General features: G+C 48.2%; 1 protein-coding gene across 4 annotated transcripts; it reads right to left on the bottom strand.

The window, feature by feature from the left end:
• Positions 1–729: 729 nt before the first annotated feature.
• Positions 730–10,464, bottom strand: LOC105094775 (sialic acid-binding Ig-like lectin 13). 4 transcript variants are annotated; one of them, XM_031457095.2, is made up of 9 exons: positions 10,340–10,464; positions 9,886–10,266; positions 9,394–9,672; positions 9,121–9,168; positions 6,903–7,160; positions 6,533–6,817; positions 5,988–6,084; positions 5,569–5,650; positions 730–3,399 (listed from the first exon to the last, which is right to left on the bottom strand). In XM_031457095.2, the coding sequence occupies exons 1-9, from the start codon at positions 10,389–10,391 to the stop codon at positions 3,217–3,219; spliced, it is 1,665 nt and encodes a 554-aa protein (XP_031312955.2). In that variant the 5' UTR covers positions 10,392–10,464; the 3' UTR covers positions 730–3,216. The 4 variants fall into 4 exon arrangements, 1 of the variants encoding a protein (XP_031312955.2); XR_010382439.1 differs by having other exon boundaries at positions 3,332–3,399; positions 5,569–5,788; XR_010382438.1 differs by having other exon boundaries at positions 3,332–3,399; positions 5,569–5,788; positions 6,555–6,817.
• Between the last annotated feature and the right edge of the window lie 17 nt (positions 10,465–10,481).

Raw genomic sequence — 10,481 nt, 5'->3', positions numbered from 1 at the left:
CAGAAATAGATTCACAGACATAGAAAATAAACTTATGGTTAACAAAGAGGCAAGGCTAGGGGCAGGGATAAATTAGGAGTTTGAGATTAGGAGATACAAACTACTATATATAAAATAGGTAAACAACAAGGTCCTATAGTATTGCACAGGGAACTATATTTGGTATCTTATAAACCTATAATGAAAAAGAATATGAAAAAGAATGTATACATGTATACCAGAAACTAACACATGTAAATCAACTGTACTTCAGTTTAAAAAACATAATGTAAATTTTATTAAAGATTTTTCATATAGAAAACGGCACAAATCACAGATTTTTACTAAACAAAAATGTTTCAAAGAGTGAATGCAATCAGAGTTAGATACTTAATGAGGATAATTTTTAAAAAACTTAACATAGGATGTAACAATGACATTGACAGCAACATGGATGGACCTGGAGATGATCATACTAAGTGAAGTAAGTCAGACAGCCATTGATCTTAGCAATTAGTGCCCAGATCAAGAAACAGATCCTTACTGGAACCCCCAGGAGGTCCCTACTGCCCTCCTCCAGCCACTGCCCACAGAGGGTAATCAGTGTCTGCATTCCTGATACCAAAGTTGAATTTTGTCTGTTTTTGAACCTTGTATCAAGCATATCACATAGTCTGTATTCTCTGTGTCTGGGTTCTTTCACTCACATTGTTTGAAGATTCATAGATGTTGTGTGGAGTTGTTACCTCATTCTTCCATTGCGTGAATAACCTATAGTCCCTTCACCTTTCTTACTGTTTTTTTTTTTTTAATTAAAGTATAGTTGATTTACAATGTTGTGTTAGTTTCTGGTGTGCAGCATAGTGATTCAGTTATGCATATATATATGTATATATTCTTTTCCACGATGTTTTATTATAAGATACTGAGTGTAGTTCTCTGTGCTGGACAGTAGGACCTTGTTGTTAGCTGCCTTACTGCTGATGGGCATTTGGGCAGGTTCCCTTTTTCAGCCCCTGCGGCGAGTGCTGCTATGAACAGTCTTGTCTACATGTGGTGCGCATGCGTGCGTGCTTCTGCTGGGTACATGGAACGGCCGGCTCACGGGCTCAGCGTTAGCAGAGAAGGACAAACGTTTCCCCAAGAGGTTGTACCAATTCTCACTACTACCAGCAGTGTAGGGGAGTTCCAGCCGCTCCCCATTGTCACCAATACTTGATATTCTTTGTGCGTGTGTGTGTGTGTGTGTGTGTGTGTGTGTGTGTGTGGCGGGGGAGGTGATTAGATTTATTTATTTTCTGAGGAGGTCCTGGGGATTGAACCCAGGACCTTGCGCATGCTGAGCATGCGCTCTACCACTTGAACCATATCCTCACCACCCAACACTTGCTTTTCTTTAAGAAAAAAATTTTAATGTGATAAAATACCCATGACATAAAACTTGCCACTTTAATCATTTTTCAACTGTACAATTCAGTGGCATTAAGCACATTCACACTGTGCAACCATCGCGACCATCCATCTCTAGAACTTTTTCATCATCCTAAACGGAAATGCTATGCCTAGTAAACATTAATTGTCCGACGACTCCCGCAGGCCCCAGCCCCTGGTAACCACTAGAGAGTACTTTTTTTTTTAATCGTGGTTAAAAAAAAAAAAGGAAAATTTATCATCTTAACAATGTTTAAGCGCACAGTACAGTAGCATTAACTATGCACATTGTTGTCCGTCAGATCTCTAGAATGTTTTTGTCTTGCAAAAATGAAACTCTCTATCTATTGAATAGCAACTTCCTATCTGTCTCTCCTCTGAGCCTAGTCTCCTCCCGCCCCCATCCCCGGGTCCTTCCACCTTCCAGTTCAAAAAGTTTGATTTCTTTAAAGACCTCATGGAGGGGAGGGGAGAGCTCAGTGGTAGAGTGCGTGCCTAGCATGCACAAGGTCCTATAAGTAAATAAAAACTTAATTATCCGCCCCCCACCCCCCAAAATGGGCTTCTTTAAATATCTCATAGAACTGGAATCCCGCAGCATTCGTCTTCCTGTGACTGGCTTATTTCACATAATGCAATATCCTCAACCCTTGATTTCCTTGATAATTATTTTTACCATCTTAGCCAACGTGGTGGCTGTGCGGTGGCACCGTCATTGTGACTTTAGTCTGCATTTCCTTGACAGTTACTGAAGTTGAACCCCTTTCTGATAATAATGGGCCATTTGAGTATCTCCTTTTTTTAGGGGTGGGGTGGGGGAGGTAATTAGGTTTTATTTATCTTATTCAGTTATTTAAAAATTTTTTTGGGGGGGAGTAATTAGGCTTCTACTTATTTATTTTTAGAGGAGGTGCTGGGGACTGAACCCAGGACCCTGTGCACGCTAAGCACACACTCTACTACTGAGCTACACCTTCCCCCTGACTGTCTTCTCTTTCTATTGAGTTGTCTGCCTTTTTTTTTACTGATTGTGGAAGATCTTTATATAGTCTTTTTGTTTATTTGTTTTTTGTTTTTGTTTTTTGGGTTTTTTAAGGGAGGTAATTAGGTTTATTCATTTACTTTTTTAATGCGGATACTGGGGATTGAACGCAAGACCTCAGGCATGCTAGGCATGCACTCTACCACTGAGCTATACCCTCCCTCTTTGATCTTTATTTTCTATATACTCTGGGTGCCCTTTGTTAGATATAGATCTTGGGCAATACCTTCTCCATCTAGAGAGTTGCATTTAAATTTACTCTTTAAAAATGATACATGGCTTGCTCTCCCCTGACAAGAAAAAAAAAGAAAGAAAGAAAAACAAACAATAAAATAGTACATGTTCTTAAAAGTAGTCATACAAAATAGAAGTATGCTATAGAGCCAAAAGCTGACATCTCCCTCCAATCCGAAGTAAACTGAACATATAACAAAGTGCTTAACAACACCCATGGTGCAATTTTCCCACTTAACAATGTACCTAATGAATATTATGTCCATTTTTCATAGAAGAAAACTGAGGCACAGAGAAGTGAGATGACTTGCCTGATGGAACACCCTCAGCGTTACCCGAGCCTGGATTTGAACCCGGGACTCTCTAACCGTGACCTTCAGCCTCTCCAAGTAACTTCAGGTTTCCACTTACAAGCTTTGGCTCAGAGGGCAGTCACATCTTCAAGAATCAGTGCCTGACATACATTATCCTCAGAGGTGCGTTTTCTGGGCTCCAGCCAGCTCCTGGGGGCGGGGGCGGGGGCGGGGTCGTCACTTCCTGATCTGGATCTCTGAGTACTCGGTGGTCTCCTGGTGCTGAAAGTTGTGCGACCTCCACCCCTGGAAATCGAGGTTGGCGTAACAGAGCTCCTGGTCCTTCTCTGATGTGGCGGCAGCTGGAGCTGGGGTCCAGTGGTCTGAGGGGCTGTCTGACCAGGATTCATTTAGGTGACCCTGAATGGGAGGAGAGCAGGGCTTCAGAGGTGGTCCTTGAGGTCTGGGGAAGGGAACTTGGGGCTTGGAGGCGGGGGGCACTTATTCACTTATCCGTATCACGCATTCACTCATTCATTCGTACCTTTAACACATTTTAATCATAACAGTCTGTTCTGCTTCTTATTACACATCTCACTGAATCCTTTTAACCTCCCTCTGTGGATGGTACTAATGTTATCCTCGTTTTACAGGTAGGAAAACACCCTGAGTGAGCCAGGTCAGGTGACTCCTCAGCAGATAAGATCCCTGACCTTGGAGAGTGTATCAGGACAAGGAGACAGTAAGAAACTGTCAGGCCCTGCCTGGATCTGTAAGGATTCTGGTACCAATTACAACGTGGAGGAGGGATGTGGGGGAGATTTGCACACCAACAAGCATGTCTGCAACCCCAGCTGAGTGTCCTACAATTCAACTTAATTCTGACACTGTCTACCCGGAGATAGCACCAGATTTCACAGGTTAAGGGTTGGGTCCTACAACTGCCCACCCCCCAACTTCAGACGCCAATCGCAAGCCTCAGGTTGCCACCTGTGCTTCTGACACAGCAGCTGTAGATCAGAGGGTCGGTCCCACGACCCCCCTCCTCAAGTTCCGGTAATTTGCGCGAGCCACTCACAGAACTCAGAGAAACACTGTATTTACTAGATTACCTTTTATAAATGGATGTAACCCAGGGACGGCCCATGGAAGAGATGCACAGGGCAGCGTATGGGGAAAGGGCGCCGTTTCCATGCCGTCTCCAATTGCTTCACTCTCTCCAAATCTCCACTTACTCACTGACCAGGAAGCTCTCCGAACCCCATCTTTTTGGGGCTTTATGGAGGCTTCATTCCATAGACACGGCTGATTAGATCATCGGCGATTAAACTCACCCTCCAGCTCCTCTCCCACCCCAGGAGGTTGGGTGCTGGGACTGAAAATTCCAGCCCTCCCATCACATGGTTCGTTCTCCTGGCAGCCAGTTTCCATCCTTAGGTGCTTTCTAAAAGTCACCCCATTAATATCTTACTAGACACCTTTATCATTCTCATCACAGGAAATTCCAAGGGTTCTAGGAGCCCTGTGCCAGCAATGGGGATGAAGACCAAATGTCTATTTCTTATCGTAAGTTACAATATCATAGTATATAGTAAGCTCATTTTGTGGGATGGGACAGGAAGCTGGCTGGAGAACTTGGCAGGGGACAGATCCCAGAACACCAGACTGAAGGATCTGGGCTTGATTGTCTAGGCCTGTGCCGCCTAATGTGGTAGCCCTAGCCACATGCAGCTGTCGGTCATGTGAAATGTGTGAGTCAGAATGGAGATGTGCTGTGTATGAGTGTAAACTAAACGCTGGATTTCAAAAATAATTTTTTTAATTAAAAAAAATAGAGGGGAAGGCATAGCTCAGGTGGTAGAGCTCATGCTTAGCATGCACAAGGTCCTGGGTTCAATCCCCAGTATTTCCATTAATAAATAAGTAAACCTAATTACCTCCCCCCGCCAAAAAAAATCATATCAAGTTTTTTTTTTAATTCATTAAAAAATAGAAAAAAAACCCCACTGGATTTCAAAATCTTTGTATAAAGAATGAAAGAAGATTGCAAAGTATCTCATTAATAATTTGTATGTTTGTGTTGATTACTGATGGCATGATGTTGAAATGATAATATTTTGGATGTGTTGGGTTAGATAAAATATTACATTAAAATCGATCTCATGTTTCTTTCTACCGTTGTAACATGCCTAGGTTTTACATTACACGTGTGGCTCACATCAGATTTCTGCTGGATCTAGACAGCGGGGGGCAAGCACAGGGGTGACCGAGTGACAGCTGTTTGGGGAATTTCTTGCCGAGAGCTTGTTCGGGGAGGAGAGATGGAACCAGTGACCCGAGAGAGACAGTGAGGGTTCAGCAAGGAAGGAGCCAAATGGAGATAAGCTTTGCTAAAAGGAAAATGGACAGGACTTGGTTAATTCTGGGCTCGAGGAAGTGAAGGAGAAGATGACTGGGAGGAAGAACAAATTTGGATGGGGGAGGTGGGGAACTCAAGTTTTGATGTGCTGGCTAAGCTGCTGTGGCCCATGTCTGGGTGGAGAAGTGTCCAGTCAAGACACTGGTGGGAAAGTTGCCCACATCACTCACCTGGGAGACGGGACTCAACGCAGGATGGACTCCATCCCTGCTCAGTGTCTTCTCTGTTGATTTCTTCCTGTAGATCTTCACTCTGAGGAGGGAGACCAAGGCCCTTCAGCCTGGTGGGCTCGCTGGAGGGAGCCTAGAAGGACCTGATTGCAGGCTGCCGTCCAGCTGCAGAGACCATGACCAGAATGCATGTACCGTCCTCCCGGATGCTGGCACCAGACTGCACACATGGCCAAGATGTCAGGAGGCTAAATTCCTGATGCTGTTTCAATGATCTATATACTCCTTCCTGCTTTCATCACCTCGCCAGTTTCCTCAGCTCTGGGCTTTGAGTTTTGAAGAAACTTTGAGTTCCTCCTTCCTCCCACAACCATACCACCGCCTAGGAAGCCTTCTGCTAAACCGGGGCTGCCACTCACAGGAAGAAGACGAGGCAGAGGCAGAGAGCAAGCAGGGCTGTGACACCAGCTCCCCCGATGGCCCCTGGAACCACACCTGTCCTGGGTCCTGGTCTCCCTGCAGATAAGAGACCTGGGGTGACCTCCAATCCCCTTTAGCAGGCACCTGACCATCCAGCTGTCTGAAATCCATGACCCACGTGTGCGCTCACTCTATCCAGGACTCTGTCTTTTGTCCCCAGCCTTCTATAGGACTGCAGCTTCCTGCTCCCCCAGGCCCATCCTTAGCCTGAACTCTAGTTCCCGAGGACCCTGAACTCTAGTACCCCTTTTGCCCAGAGTCAGACCCTTTTCTCTCCCTCTCAATGTCTTCTAGGACCCAGCCTGGCGTGTCCCCCTTCCCTGGGCCACAGCAGCTTAGCCAGCACATCAGAAAATGAGCTCCCCATCTCCCCCATCCAAATTTGTTCTTCCTGTCAGTCATCTTTTCCTTCAATTCCTCGAGCCCAGAATTAACCAGGTCCTGTCCATTTTCCTTTTAGCACAGCCCTTCATAGTCCCCAGACCTGGCAGCAGCAGGATCCTCACACTCTGTTTCCCGTGGGCATTTTGGGCCTCGCAGCTGAGCCTGAGGTTGGCGCTGAGCCCCTCACTGAGGCTCAGGGAGCTGTTGGTCCAGGGCTCAGAGGAGCTGGAGGTGACCTTGAAGGAGGCATTGCTGAGGTTCTCCTCCAGCAGCCCCTCCCCCAGCCGCCAGCGCAGGGAGCAGGGCCTCTGAGATCGAGCAGAGCAGCTGCAGTGCAGACCCTCGTCCTCCCAGGAGCAGGAGGGACCGAACAGTTGTGGGGTTTCTGTGGGGAGAGAGGGGAGGGATCAGAGAAGCCTCTCCCCTGTCTAGACCCCAGGCACCCTCCCCTCAGGTGTGTTCCAGCTCACTTTTCACAATGAGGCTCAGGGAGGCTTCCTTGGAGCCCAACAGCTGCCAAGCTCGACACACGTATTTCCCATGATCCCCCAGTTCCACCTGGGGAAGCTCCAGGACCCCAGGGTTCGAGGAATTTGTGGGGCTCAGGGTCAGGCTCCCCCGCTTCCAACTCATCATGGCAGGAGGGTTGCTATTGGCAACACAGTCCAGACGCAGAGGCTGGCCCTCCTGGACTGGAAGAGATGAACTGTTGCCCAGAGTTTCAGGTCCTGGCAAGACAGAGAGAAAGCTAATGTCTCCGTGTCTGTCTGTCTGTCTGTGTGTCTGTCAGTCTCTTCCTCAAAATGTAGATCCCTTTCTTCTCTTCCATTTCCTGATGGGCTAATAGCACACGGATCTGTAGCATTTGTCAACTTCCTCTGTGTAAAAACTTCCATCTTGGCCAGTTAGAACTAACTGAACCCAGAACTGGGAAAATCAGACGCAATTGCATAGTTGCCTCTTGCCAACTGGTGACCGCCTCTCCAGTACGCTACTGACTGCAACTTCAAAAAAGAATCACCCTTTATCAAAAGGCCATGATTAGGCTGGAAATTAATCCTTTCAACTAACACACAGCTGATTGCCTTAACATGAAAACAGCTTCTTCAAATCATTAAGAAAAAGTCCCCAAAGAAACACAAATAGTTTTTAAATGTAATGAAAGATACTCAGTCTATTCACAAAATGATAAATACAAGTTAAAATGACACTGAATTTACTCAGGGTACCAGCAAGGGTGAAAATGCTTAGCAGAGAAATGGGCAAATAGAAGGTGGGAGCTTAAATAGAACTATCTCCATGTAGCTCGATTCGGCAGTACCTACAGAAATCGCAAACATACCTTTTGATCCAGGACTTTCTTCCCTCTCGAAACTCATCTTCCAGACACACCCATTTGTCTCATTTGTCTTTGCAAAAGATTGGAAATGCCACAGTTTTCCACTAAGGGGGGGACCCATTAAGTACTTTACTGTATACTTTACTTCTAATTGGGAGACCCAGTGGGGAGGGAAATAGCTCAGTGGTAGAGCACATGCTTAGCATGCACGAGGTCCTGGGTTCAGTCCCCAGTACCTCCATTTAAAACAAAACAAAACAAAACAAAACAAACCATCTAATTGGAAGACCATGGAGTCATCATTAAGAATAGAGGTTTCCTATTAGTGATACAGGAAAGTCTCCGAGATAGACTAACTGTGAGGAAAAGGGGAGTCTAGTTTGTAGAAATGGACCAATGTGTGGACCAGCGTCACTTCCTTAGCCGTGACAAATGTGGCATGGTGATGGAAGATTTTAATGACGATGACTGCTGGGTGAGAGGTCTGTGGAGCACGTCTGCACCGTGTAAATATAAAATTACTGCACATGAAAAGTTAATTAAAAATAATAGTAAAAATGCAAGCCATGTGTACAGTACTGTCTGCACATACGTGTGTGTTTTTAAATGTGTATGTGTAGGTTACGTTTGGAAGGATACCCAACAGTGGAGGTACACAAGATGTTGAATACTATTTTATACGTATGAAATTTTGCTAGGGACTGAACTGTGTCCCCCTCAAATTCATCTGTCGAAGCCCTAACCCCCAGTGTGATGGTATTTGCATGGGCCTTTGGGAGACGATGAGGGTTAAATGAGGCCATGATATTGGCACCTGGTGGTCTGAGGCCATCTACAAGCCAGGAGGTGAGCCATCCCCAGGAACCCTGGCAGCCAGCACCTTGATCTTGGACTTCCCAGCCTCCAGAACTGGCAAGAATAAGCTATTTTTTAAGCCATCCAGTCTGTGGTATTTTGTCATGGTGGCCTGAGCAGGCTGTGACACATTTTATGCTTACTATTTTAAACAGTAACATTAAGATAAGGGAAGAAAACTGGAAGAGAAGGTGGGGTCCAGATCCTAAGGGGAATGAAAGCAGGGCTGGGGACAAGGATAGAGCCCTGGCAGCCGGCAGAGCCACAAACATCGGGCAAGGAAGAGGCCATGCGGTTCCCCAGGAGAGCAGGGTCAGCGGGAGGGGGAGGCCAGCCTGTATGCTGATGAGTGAACGAGGGGGAATTCCCTCTGCTGTCCCCACACCCGGCCTGAGCCTCGCTCCTATCTGAGTTCTGAACCGCAGCTCTGCTCTGAAGGGTAGAGACGGACCTCACTCCCACCACACTCCTGGAGAAGAGAAGTTTTGCCCTACCTGTGCTGTCTTTCTGGAGCACGCTGATGGTCAGCTTCTGGGGTGGATCTGGACAGACAGACACAATTGTTCATATTTCAGTGGCAAGAGGGTGGGCCTTGGCCCTTTTCCCCCGAGAAACATTGCAAATAGGAAGGGGGCACAGAAGTGTCTCCTCTTTCCTTCCTCCCTGGTGCCAGCTCGCAGGACCCAGCAGCCAGTAGCCCAGTCTCTCCCGTTCCCTCCCCAACACCCACCGCCCTCAGGGACCCAGTGTCCTGGCCCTGCACTCACAGGACACGTTGAGCCTGATAGTCCTCTCCACACTCACGCCAGCTCCGGGGAAGGTCACTCGACACGTGAGGTTGGCGCCATGGTCCTGGGGCCCGGGGGAGAGGGTGAGCACTGAGGAATGGGGGGTCTTGGGGTCCAAGGAGGTGAAGGCGACACCAGTCCAGGAGAAGGTCGGGGGTGTCCCCCTCTCACAGGCCCAGGGCACCGCACAGGTGATGTTCCTGGGGCGGCCAGATTCTAGGGTTCCCTGGACCTGGATGTCAGGTGTCTGTGTCAGAGCTGGAAAGGAGGGAGACACAGACACACACCCTGGAGGTGGGGACCCCAAATGTGCCCCCAAGAGCAGTCTCTGCCTCAGGCCAGCCCCAGTATCCTGTCCCCTGGGTCCCCCTGGGTCCCTCCCAGGATGAGAAGAGAGTGGATCCCCTCCCTGCCCTGCGCTGGGGGCCCTCAGGACCCCTGCATGTGTCCTCTCCTTGACCCCATCCTTACCCATCACGTGCACAGAGAGCTGGTCCTGTTTGTAATTATATTTCATAAAAGGCCCTCCATCCACCCTAAAAAAGTACGTCCCCGTGTCCCCTCTCTGTGCGTCTCTGATGTCCAGGGAGCAATCGTTATTCCAGGGGTCTCCGAGGAGGTGGAATCGGTCCCGGGTCTCCCTCAGCACCTCACGATCTGGGTTGTTCGTGGCCACGGGAGCATCCTGGAACACGCTGGCCCCTTCCCGGAACCAGTAGCCATAAACTGGCTTAGAGCTGGCCCGGTAGCCCCAAGGCTGGAAGGAGCAGGGCACGTGGACACACAGGCCTTCCTGCACCGCCACGGACTCCTGCACTTCCAGCCGGTGTACATCATACAGAGCCAGGGACCCTGCGGGGAAACCAGGGTGAGCCCAGCCCACGCCGCCTCCCCGCACCCGCGCCGCCTCCCCGCGCCCGCTCACCTGCCCACAGCAGGGGCAGCAGCAGCCGCAGCATCTCTGGGGTGAGAATCATGGGGCCCTGGTGTCACGGGACTGAGAGGAAGCCCCAGCAGGAAGCCCAGGACTGAAGTCAGAAAGGTGACTGACCGCAAAAGAGGAACGA

The sequence above is a fragment of the Camelus dromedarius genome, chromosome 9, assembly GCF_036321535.1.
Source record: "Camelus dromedarius isolate mCamDro1 chromosome 9, mCamDro1.pat, whole genome shotgun sequence".
NCBI lineage: Eukaryota > Metazoa > Chordata > Mammalia > Artiodactyla > Camelidae > Camelus > Camelus dromedarius.
Note: the sequence above shows the minus strand (reverse complement) of the source record. Positions and strands in the feature narration are given on the sequence as shown.

Coding starts and splice junctions, on each gene's coding strand:
- LOC105094775 (XM_031457095.2), bottom strand. CDS start 10,391: ATGATTCTCACCCCAGAGATGCTGCGGCTGCTGCTGCCCCTGCTGTGG. Junction 9,169..9,393: donor TATCAGGCTCAACGTGTCCT/GTGAGTGCAGGG, acceptor CTGTCTGTCCAG/ATCCACCCCAGAAGCTGACC. Junction 6,085..6,532: donor GAGGATCCTGCTGCTGCCAG/GTCTGGGGACTA, acceptor TCTTATCTGCAG/GGAGACCAGGACCCAGGACA.